General features: G+C 39.1%; 1 protein-coding gene across 1 annotated transcript in view; it reads left to right on the top strand.

Annotated features, from left to right (window-relative positions):
* Positions 1 to 12290, top strand: part of ICOS (inducible T cell costimulator) — a 198232-nt gene that overhangs the window by 94472 nt on the left and 91470 nt on the right. The window contains exon 2 of the mRNA XM_073645604.1: positions 11866 to 12219. Within this exon, the coding sequence (XP_073501705.1) occupies positions 11866 to 12219 (354 nt within the window). The remainder of the gene's footprint in view (positions 1 to 11865; positions 12220 to 12290) is intronic.

Raw genomic sequence — 12290 nt, 5'->3', positions numbered from 1 at the left:
AAAAGCTGAATAATAGAGATTTTTTACCGTGGAATGGCAAAACCACAGTTATTTTTTACTGGGGTATACCACACTTTTTTAAATAGAGATATTTGCGGCTGAACAGTGAGCGACACACTCAAACTGCTTTTTTTTTTTAGATACCAAAGGCCCAAAACTGGATAGAACAGCGATTTGACCCATGGAACTGCGAAACCACACTGGGATGTCGGACCTACACAAGACTATTTTCAACAGATATATTTTTGTGTCACAACAGTCAGGAGACACTACTGTTTTTCTTTACGGAAAAAACTACCAAAATCTGAATAATAGAGATTTTTTACAGTGGGATGGCAAAACCACAGTTATTGTTTACTGGGATATACCACACTTTTTTAAATAGAGATATTTGCGGCTGAACAGTGAGCGACACACTCAAACTGCTTTTTTTTAGATACCAAAGGCCCAAAACTGGATAGTACAGCGATTTGACCAGTGGAACTGCGAAATCACACTCTGATGTCGGGCCTACACAAGACTATTTTCAACTGATATATTTTTGTGTCACAACAGTCAGTAGACACTACTGATTTTCTTTACGGAGAAAACGACCAAAAGCTGAATAATAGAGATTTTTTACCGTGGGATGGCAAAACCACAGTTATTGTTTACTGGGGTATACCACACTTTTTTAAATAGAGATATTTGCGGCTGAACAGTGAGCGACACACTCAAACTGCTTTTTTTTTAGATACCAAAGGCCCAAAACTGGATAGTACAGCGATTTGACCCGTGGAACTGCGAAACCACACTGGGATGTCGGGCCTACACAAGACTATTTTCAACAGATATATTTTTGTGTCACAACAGTGAGGAGACACTACTGTTTTTCTTTATGGAAAAACTATCAAAAGCTGAATAATAGAGATTTTTTACCGTGGGATGGCAAAACCACAGTTATTGTTTACTGGGGTATACCACAGTTTTTTAAATAGAGATATTTGCGGCTGAACAGTGAGCGACACACTCAAACTGCTTTTTTTTTAGATACCAAAGGCCCAAAACTGGATAGTACAGCGATTTGACCCGTGGAACTGCAAAACCACACTGGGATGTCGGGCCTACACAAGACTGTTTTCAACAGATATATTTTTGTGTCACAACAGTCAGGAGACACTACTGTTTTTCTTTATGGAAAAAACTACCAAAAGCTGAATAATAGAGATTTTTTACCGTGGGATGCCAAAACCACAGTTATTGTTTACTGGGGTATACCACACTTTTTTAAATAGAGATATTTGCAGCTGAACAGTGAGCGACACACTCAAACTGCTTTTTTTTTAGGTAACAAAGGCCCAAAACTGGATAGTACAGCGATTTGACCCGTGGAACTGCGAAACCACACTGGGATGTCGGGCCTACACAAGACTATTTTCAACAGATATATTTTTGTGTCACAACAGTCAGGAGACACTACTGATTTTCTTTACGGAGAAAACTACCAAAAGCTGAATAATAGAGATTTTTTACCGTGGAATGGCAAAACCACAGTTATTTTTTACTGGGGTATACCACACTTTTTTAAATAGAGATATTTGCGGCTGAACAGTGAGCGACACACTCAAACTGCTTTTTTTTTTTAGATACCAAAGGCCCAAAACTGGATAGAACAGCGATTTGACCCATGGAACTGCGAAACCACACTGGGATGTCGGACCTACACAAGACTATTTTCAACAGATATATTTTTGTGTCACAACAGTCAGGAGACACTACTGTTTTTCTTTACGGAAAAAACTACCAAAATCTGAATAATAGAGATTTTTTACGGTGGGATGGCAAAACCACAGTTATTGTTTACTGGGGTATACCACACTTTTTTAAATAGAGATATTTGCGGCTGAACAGTGAGCGACACACTCAAACTGCTTTTTTTTAGATACCAAAGGCCCAAAACTGGATAGTACAGCGATTTGACCAGTGGAACTGCGAAATCACACTCTGATGTCGGGCCTACACAAGACTATTTTCAACTGATATATTTTTGTGTCACAACAGTCAGTAGACACTACTGATTTTCTTTACGGAGAAAACGACCAAAAGCTGAATAATAGAGATTTTTTACCGTGGGATGGCAAAACCACAGTTATTGTTTACTGGGGTATACCACACTTTTTTAAATAGAGATATTTGCGGCTGAACAGTGAGCGACACACTCAAACTGCTTTTTTTTTAGATACCAAAGGCCCAAAACTGGATAGTACAGCGATTTGACCCGTGGAACTGCGAAACCACACTGGGATGTCGGGCCTACACAAGACTATTTTCAACAGATATATTTTTGTGTCACAACAGTGAGGAGACACTACTGTTTTTCTTTATGGAAAAACTATCAAAAGCTGAATAATAGAGATTTTTTACCGTGGGATGGCAAAACCACAGTTATTGTTTACTGGGGTATACCACAGTTTTTTAAATAGAGATATTTGCGGCTGAACAGTGAGCGACACACTCAAACTGCTTTTTTTTTAGATACCAAAGGCCCAAAACTGGATAGTACAGCGATTTGACCCGTGGAACTGCAAAACCACACTGGGATGTCGGGCCTACACAAGACTGTTTTCAACAGATATATTTTTGTGTCACAACAGTCAGGAGACACTACTGTTTTTCTTTATGGAAAAAACTACCAAAAGCTGAATAATAGAGATTTTTTACCGTGGGATGCCAAAACCACAGATATTGTTTACTGGGGTATACCACACTTTTTTAAATAGAGATATTTGCAGCTGAACAGTGAGCGACACACTCAAACTGCTTTTTTTTTAGGTAACAAAGGCCCAAAACTGGATAGTACAGCGATTTGACCCGTGGAACTGCGAAACCACACTGGGATGTCGGGCCTACACAAGACTATTTTCAACAGATATATTTTTGTGTCACAAAAGTCAGGAGACACTACTGATTTTCTTTACGGAGAAAACTACCAAAAGCTGAATAATAGAGATTTTTTACCGTGGAATGGCAAAACCACAGTTATTTTTTACTGGGGTATACCACACTTTTTTAAATAGAGATATTTGCGGCTGAACAGTGAGCGACACACTCAAACTGCTTTTTTTTTTTAGATACCAAAGGCCCAAAACTGGATAGAACAGCGATTTGACCCGTGGAGCTGCGAAACCACACTGGGATGTCGGGCCTACACAAGACTATTTTCAACAGATATATTTTTGTGTCACAACAGTCAGGAGACACTACTGTTTTTCTTTACGGAAAAAACTACCAAAATCTGAATAATAGAGATTTTTTACCGTGGGATGGCAAAACCACAGTTATTGCTTACTGGGGTATACCACACTTTTTTAAATAGAGATATTTGCGGCTGAACAGTGAGCGACACACTCAAACTGCTTTTTTTTTAGATACCAAAGGTCCAAAACTGGATAGTACAGCGATTTGACCCGTGGAACTGCGAAACCACACTGGGATGTCGGGCCTACACAAGACTATTTTCAACAGATATATTTTTGTGTCACAACAGTCAGGAGACACTACTGTTTTTCTTTACGGAAAAAACTACCAAAATCTGAATAATAGAGATTTTTTACCGTGGGATGGCAAAACCACAGTTATTGTTTACTGGGGTATACCACACTTTTTTAAATAGAGATATTTGCGGCTGAACAGTGAGCGACACACTCAAACTGCTTTTTTTTTAGATACCAAAGGCCCAAAACTGGATAGTACAGCGATTTGACCCGTGGAACTGCGAAACCACACTGGGATGTCGGGCCTACACAAGACTATTTTCAACAGATATATTTTTGTGTCACAACAGTCAGGAGACACTACTGTTTTTCTTTACGGAAAAAACTACCAAAAGCTGAATAATAGAGATTTTTTACCGTGGGATGGCAAAACCACAGTTATTGTTTACTGGGGTATACCACACTTTTTTAAATAGAGATATTTGCAGCTGAACAGTGAGCGACACACTCAAACTGCTTTTTTTTTAGATACCAAAGGCCCAAAACTGGATAGTACAGCGATTTGACCCGTGGAACTGCGAAACCACACTGGGATGTCGGGCCTACACAAGACTATTTTCAACAGATATATTTTTGTGTCACAACAGTGAGGAGACACTACTGTTTTTCTTTATGGAAAAACTATCAAAAGCTGAATAATAGAGATTTTTTACCGTGGGATGGCAAAACCACAGTTATTGTTTACTGGGGTATACCACAGTTTTTTAAATAGAGATATTTGCGGCTGAACAGTGAGCGACACACTCAAACTGCTTTTTTTTTAGATACCAAAGGCCCAAAACTGGATAGTACAGCGATTTGACCCGTGGAACTGCAAAACCACACTGGGATGTCGGGCCTACACAAGACTGTTTTCAACAGATATATTTTTGTGTCACAACAGTCAGGAGACACTACTGTTTTTCTTTATGGAAAAAACTACCAAAAGCTGAATAATAGAGATTTTTTACCGTGGGATGCCAAAACCACAGTTATTGTTTACTGGGGTATACCACACTTTTTTAAATAGAGATATTTGCAGCTGAACAGTGAGCGACACACTCAAACTGCTTTTTTTTTAGGTAACAAAGGCCCAAAACTGGATAGTACAGCGATTTGACCCGTGGAACTGCGAAACCACACTGGGATGTCGGGCCTACACAAGACTATTTTCAACAGATATATTTTTGTGTCACAACAGTCAGGAGACACTACTGATTTTCTTTACGGAGAAAACTACCAAAAGCTGAATAATAGAGATTTTTTACCGTGGAATGGCAAAACCACAGTTATTTTTTACTGGGGTATACCACACTTTTTTAAATAGAGATATTTGCGGCTGAACAGTGAGCGACACACTCAAACTGCTTTTTTTTTTTAGATACCAAAGGCCCAAAACTGGATAGAACAGCGATTTGACCCGTGGAACTGCGAAACCACACTGGGATGTCGGGCCTACACAAGACTATTTTCAACAGATATATTTTTGTGTCACAACAGTCAGGAGACACTACTGTTTTTCTTTACGGAAAAAACTACCAAAATCTGAATAATAGAGATTTTTTACCGTGGGATGGCAAAACCACAGTTATTGTTTACTGGGGTATACCACACTTTTTTAAATAGAGATATTTGCGGCTGAACAGTGAGCGACACACTCAAACTGCTTTTTTTTTAGATACCAAAGGTCCAAAACTGGATAGTACAGCGATTTGACCCGTGGAACTGCGAAACCACACTGGGATGTCGGGCCTACACAAGACTATTTTCAACAGATATATTTTTGTGTCACAACAGTCAGGAGACACTACTGTTTTTCTTTACGGAAAAAACTACCAAAATCTGAATAATAGAGATTTTTTACCGTGGGATGGCAAAACCACAGTTATTGTTTACTGATGTATACCACACTTTTTTAAATAGAGATATTTGCGGCTGAACAGTGAGCGACACACTCAAACTGCTTTTTTTTTAGATACCAAAGGCCCAAAACTGGATAGTACAGCGATTTGACCCATGGAACTGCGAAACCACACTGGGATGTCGGGCCTACACAAGACTATTTTCAACAGATATATTTTTGTGTCACAACAGTCAGGAGACACTACTGATTTTCTTTACGGAAAAAACTACCAAAAGCTGAATAATAGAGATTTTTTACCGTGGGATGGCAAAACCACAGTTATTGTTTACTGGGGTATACCACACTTTTTTAAATAGAGATATTTGCGGCTGAACAGTGAGTGACACACTCAAACTGCTTTTTTTTTAGATACCAAAGGCCCAAAACTGGATAGCACAGCGATTTGACCCGTGGAACTGTGAAACCACACTGTGATGTCGGGCCTACACAAGACTATTTTCAACAGATATATTTTTGTGTCACAACAGTCAGGAGACACTACTGTTTTTCTTTACGGAAAAAACTACCAAAATCTGAATAATAGAAATTTTTTACGGTGGGATGGCAAAACCACAGTTATTGTTTACTGGGGTATACCACACTTTTTTAAATAGAGATATTTGCGGCTGAACAGTGAGCGACACACTCAAACTGCTTTTTTTTAGATACCAAAGGCCCAAAACTGGATAGTACAGCGATTTGACCAGTGGAACTGCGAAACCACACTCTGATGTCGGGCCTACACAAGACTATTTTCAACAGATATATTTTTGTGTCACAACAGTCAGTAGACACTACTGATTTTCTTTACGGAGAAAACGACCAAAAGCTGAATAATAGAGATTTTTTACCGTGGGATGGCAAAACCACAGTTATTGTTTACTGGGGTATACCACACTTTTTTAAATAGAGATATTTGCGGCTGAACAGTGAGCGACACACTCAAACTGCTTTTTTTTTAGATACCAAAGGCCCAAAACTGGATAGTACAGCGATTTTACCCGTGGAACTGCGAAACCACACTGGGATGTCGGGCCTACACAAGACTATTTTCAACAGATATATTTTTGTGTCACAACAGTCAGGAGACACTACTGTTTTTCTTTACGGAAAAAACTACCAAAAGCTGAATAATAGAGATTTTTTACCGTGGGATGGCAAAACCACAGTTATTGTTTACTGGGGTATACCACACTTTTTTAAATAGAGATATTTGCGGCTGAACAGTGAGCGACACACTCAAACTGCTTTTTTTTTAGATACCAAAGGCCCAAAACTGGATAGTACAGCGATTTGACCCGTGGAACTGCGAAACCACACTGGGATGTCGGGCCTACACAAGACTATTTTCAACAGATATATTTTTGTGTCACAACAGTGAGGAGACACTACTGTTTTTCTTTATGGAAAAACTATCAAAAGCTGAATAATAGAGATTTTTTACCGTGGGATGGCAAAACCACAGTTATTGTTTACTGGGGTATACCACAGTTTTTTAAATAGAGATATTTGCGGCTGAACAGTGAGCGACACACTCAAACTGCTTTTTTTTTAGATACCAAAGGCCCAAAACTGGATAGTACAGCGATTTGACCCGTGGAACTGCAAAACCACACTGGGATGTCGGGCCTACACAAGACTGTTTTCAACAGATATATTTTTGTGTCACAACAGTCAGGAGACACTACTGTTTTTCTTTATGGAAAAAACTACCAAAAGCTGAATAATAGAGATTTTTTACCGTGGGATGCCAAAACCACAGTTATTGTTTACTGGGGTATACCACACTTTTTTAAATAGAGATATTTGCAGCAGAACAGTGAGCGACACACTCAAACTGCTTTTTTTTTAGGTAACAAAGGCCCAAAACTGGATAGTACAGCGATTTGACCCGTGGAACTGCGAAACCACACTGGGATGTCGGGCCTACACAAGACTATTTTCAACAGATATATTTTTGTGTTACAACAGTCAGGAGACACTACTGATTTTCTTTACGGAGAAAACTACCAAAAGCTGAATAATAGAGATTTTTTACCGTGGAATGGCAAAACCACAGTTATTTTTTACTGGGGTATACCACACTTTTTTAAATAGAGATATTTGCGGCTGAACAGTGAGCGACACACTCAAACTGCTTTTTTTTTTTAGATACCAAAGGCCCAAAACTGGATAGAACAGCGATTTGACCCGTGGAACTGCGAAACCACACTGGGATGTCGGGCCTACACAAGACTATTTTCAACAGATATATTTTTGTGTCACAACAGTCAGGAGACACTACTGATTTTCTTTACGGAAAAAACTACCAAAATCTGAATAATAGAGATTTTTTACCGTGGGATGGCAAAACCACAGTTATTGTTTACTGGGGTATACCACACTTTTTTAAATAGAGATATTTGCGGCTGAACAGTGAGCGACACACTCAAACTGCTTTTTTTTTAGATACCAAAGGTCCAAAACTGGATAGTACAGCGATTTGACCCGTGGAACTGCGAAACCACACTGGGATGTCGGGCCTACACAAGACTATTTTCAACAGATATATTTTTGTGTCACAACAGTCAGGAGACACTACTGTTTTTCTTTACGGAAAAAACTACCAAAATCTGAATAATAGAGATTTTTTACCGTGGGATGGCAAAACCACAGTTATTGTTTACTGGGGTATACCACACTTTTTTAAATAGAGATATTTGCGGCTGAACAGTGAGCGACACACTCAAACTGCTTTTTTTTTAGATACCAAAGGCCCAAAACTGGATAGTACAGCGATTTGACCCGTGGAACTGCGAAACCACACTGGGATGTCGGGCCTACACAAGACTATTTTCAACAGATATATTTTTGTGTCACAACAGTCAGGAGACACTACTGATTTTCTTTACGGAAAAAACTACCAAAAGCTGAATAATAGAGATTTTTTACCGTGGGATGGCAAAACCACAGTTATTGTTTACTGGGGTATACCACACTTTTTTAAATAGAGATATTTGCGGCTGAACAGTGAGTGACACACTCAAACTGCTTTTTTTTTAGATACCAAAGGCCCAAAACTGGATAGCACAGCGATTTGACCCGTGGAACTGTGAAACCACACTGTGATGTCGGGCCTACACAAGACTATTTTCAACAGATATATTTTTGTGTCACAACAGTCAGGAGACACTACTGTTTTTCTTTACGGAAAAAACTACCAAAATCTGAATAATAGAAATTTTTTACGGTGGGATGTCAAAACCACAGTTATTGTTTACTGGGGTATACCACACTTTTTTAAATAGAGATATTTGCGGCTGAACAGTGAGCGACACACTCAAACTGCTTTTTTTTAGATACCAAAGGCCCAAAACTGGATAGTACAGCGATTTGACCAGTGGAACTGCGAAACCACACTCTGATGTCGGGCCTACACAAGACTATTTTCAACAGATATATTTTTGTGTCACAACAGTCAGTAGACACTACTGATTTTCTTTACGGAGAAAACGACCAAAAGCTGAATAATAGAGATTTTTTACCGTGGGATGGCAAAACCACAGTTATTGTTTACTGGGGTATACCACACTTTTTTAAATAGAGATATTTGCGGCTGAACAGTGAGCGACACACTCAAACTGCTTTTTTTTTAGATACCAAAGGCCCAAAACTGGATAGTACAGCGATTTGACCCGTGGAACTGCGAAACCACACTGGGATGTCGGGCCTACACAAGACTATTTTCAACAGATATATTTTTGTGTCACAACAGTCAGGAGACACTACTGTTTTTCTTTACGGAAAAAACTACCAAAAGCTGAATAATAGAGATTTTTTACCGTGGGATGGCAAAACCACAGTTATTGTTTACTGGGGTATACCACACTTTTTTAAATAGAGATATTTGCGGCTGAAAAGTGAGCGACACACTCAAACTGCTTTTTTTTTAGATACCAAAGGCCCAAAACTGGATAGTACAGCGATTTGACCCGTGGAACTGCGAAACCACACTGGGATGTCGGGCCTACACAAGACTATTTTCAACAGATATATTTTTGTGTCACAACAGTGAGGAGACACTACTGTTTTTCTTTATGGAAAAACTATCAAAAGCTGAATAATAGAGATTTTTTACCGTGGGATGGCAAAACCACAGTTATTGTTTACTGGGGTATACCACAGTTTTTTAAATAGAGATATTTGCGGCTGAACAGTGAGCGACACACTCAAACTGCTTTTTTTTAGATACCAAAGGCCCAAAACTGATTAGTACAGCGATTTGACCCGTGGAACTGCAAAACCACACTGGGATGTCGGGCCTACACAAGACTGTTTTCAACAGATATATTTTTGTGTCACAACATTCAGGAGACACTACTGTTTTTCTTTATGGAAAAAACTACCAAAAGCTGAATAATAGAGATTTTTTACCGTGGGATGCCAAAACCACAGTTATTGTTTACTGGGGTATACCACACTTTTTTAAATAGAGATATTTGCAGCTAATCAGTGAGCGACACACTCAAACTGCTTTTTTTTTAGGTAACAAAGGCCCAAAACTGGATAGTACAGCGATTTGACCCGTGGAACTGCGAAACCACACTGGGATGTCGGGCCTACACAAGACTGTTTTCAACAGATATATTTTTGTGTCACAACAGTCAGGAGACACTACTGATTTTCTTTACGGAGAAAACTACCAAAAGCTGAATAATAGAGATTTTTTACCGTGGAATGGCAAAACCACAGTTATTTTTTACTGGGGTATACCACACTTTTTTAAATAGAGATATTTGCGGCTGAACAGTGAGCGACACACTCAAACTGCTTTTTTTTTTTAGATACCAAAGGCCCAAAACTGGATAGTACAGAGATTTGACCCGTGGAACTGCGAAACCACACTGGGATGTCGGGCCTACACAAGACTATTTTCAACAGATATATTTTTGTGTCACAACAGTCAGGAGACACTACTGTTTTTCTTTACGGAAAAAACTACCAAAATCTGAATAATAGAGATTTTTTACCGTGGGATGGCAAAACCACAGTTATTGTTTACTGGGGTATACCACACTTTTTTAAATAGAGATATTTGCGGCTGAACAGTGAGCGACACACTCAAACTGCTTTTTTTTTAGATACCAAAGGTCCAAAACTGGATAGTACAGCGATTTGACCCGTGGAACTGCGAAACCACACTGGGATGTCGGGCCTACACAAGACTATTTTCAACAGATATATTTTTGTGTCACAACAGTCAGGAGACACTACTGTTTTTCTTTACGGAAAAAACTACCAAAATCTGAATAATAGAGATTTTTTACCATGGGATGGCAAAACCACAGTTATTGTTTACTGGGGTATACCACACTTTTTTAAATAGAGATATTTGCGGCTGAACAGTGAGCGACACACTCAAACTGCTTTTTTTTAGATACCAAAGGCCCAAAACTGGATAGTACAGCGATTTGACCAGTGGAACTGCGAAACCACACTCTGATGTCGGGCCTACACAAGACTATTTTCAACAGATATATTTTTGTGTAACAACAATCAGGAGACAATACTGTTTTTCTTTACGGAAAAAACTACCGAAAGCTGAATAATAGAGATTTTTTACCGTGGGATGGCAAAACCACAGTTATTGTTTACTGGGGTATACTACACTTTATTAAATAGAGATATTTGCGGCTGAACAGTGAGCGACACACTCAAACTGCTTTTTTTTTAGATACCAAAGGCCCAAAACTGGATAGTACAGCGATTTGACCCGTGGAACTGCGAAACCACACTGGGATGTCGGGCCTACACAAGACTATTTTCAACAGATATATTTTTGTGTCACAACAGTCAGGAGACACGACTGTTTTTCTTTACGGAAAAAACTACCAAAAGCTGAATAATAGAGATAATAATAGGCCGGGGGAGGAGTGTGGCGCTGGGGTATGCACGTGCCCATACCGCATTGTCCGGCGCCATTTTGCTGAAGACACGCTGCAAATGTGTCCTCAGTAAAACGGCGTCGGATAGCGCTATGTGCTTGCGCCGATCTGACGCGTCACTCCTGCTCCGGTCTCCGGCGAAGAGAGGCGCTGCGGCAACGCTCCTCCCGGTCAGGTAAGTATGTAAGTATAGCGCCGGAGATCACGGTATGCATTCAGTGTCTACACATAACGTGATCTCCGGTGCCATACACTCCTCTTACCTGTAACGGTTGGATGCCTGCTTCTGTCTGGAGCCAGACTGCGCGTCGCGCATGAGCAGTCTATAAAGGCTTCAGACAGAGACACGCATCTCCCGTTATATTATAGATATATATATATACATATATATATATACACAGTATATAGTTATATAAGTATTTAAATATAATATTTTTTGACTAAAAGATGATAAATTCATGAATATGATTTTAGATATATTACTGATAAACCATGCCATAATATTAACTGTTATATTATTTTTTAGTACAAACTATTGGGAATAGTGGATCATGTCCACATCTAGTGGTTTCTTCTCGTATGGGAAAAGTGGAACTCTGCCGATTTATTCCTCCAAAGAATTCTGCCTTTAACCTGACACTAGAAAGAGGCAATAACGGAGGTGTGGCATGTTTGGTGTACACTTTGGATAATGAAATAAAATTACAAAACCGGATAGACAAAGGACAATGTCATGTTCAACAACTTAATGGAACTTTGTCTTTCAGTCTTAATGACCTAGAAAAAGAGCATACTGACAACTACATTTGTCGTGTGCAAATTTTTTTTCCACCTCCTCATTCAAATTTCACTGTGAATAGGACTCTTTTGTATGTCCATGGTAAGTTTTCATTTTTTTCTTATATAATTGATATATTAACTGTAAGGCTAGATTCATACATGTAGTTTAGG

Source organism: Phyllobates terribilis, unplaced genomic scaffold (genome assembly GCF_046119375.1).
Source record: "Phyllobates terribilis strain yellow unplaced genomic scaffold, ASM4611937v1 Scaffold_9__5_contigs__length_417890890, whole genome shotgun sequence".
NCBI classification, from domain to species: Eukaryota; Metazoa; Chordata; class Amphibia; order Anura; family Dendrobatidae; genus Phyllobates; species Phyllobates terribilis.
The sequence above is the reverse complement of the archived record's forward strand: the minus strand, read 5'-3'. Positions and strand labels throughout refer to the sequence as shown.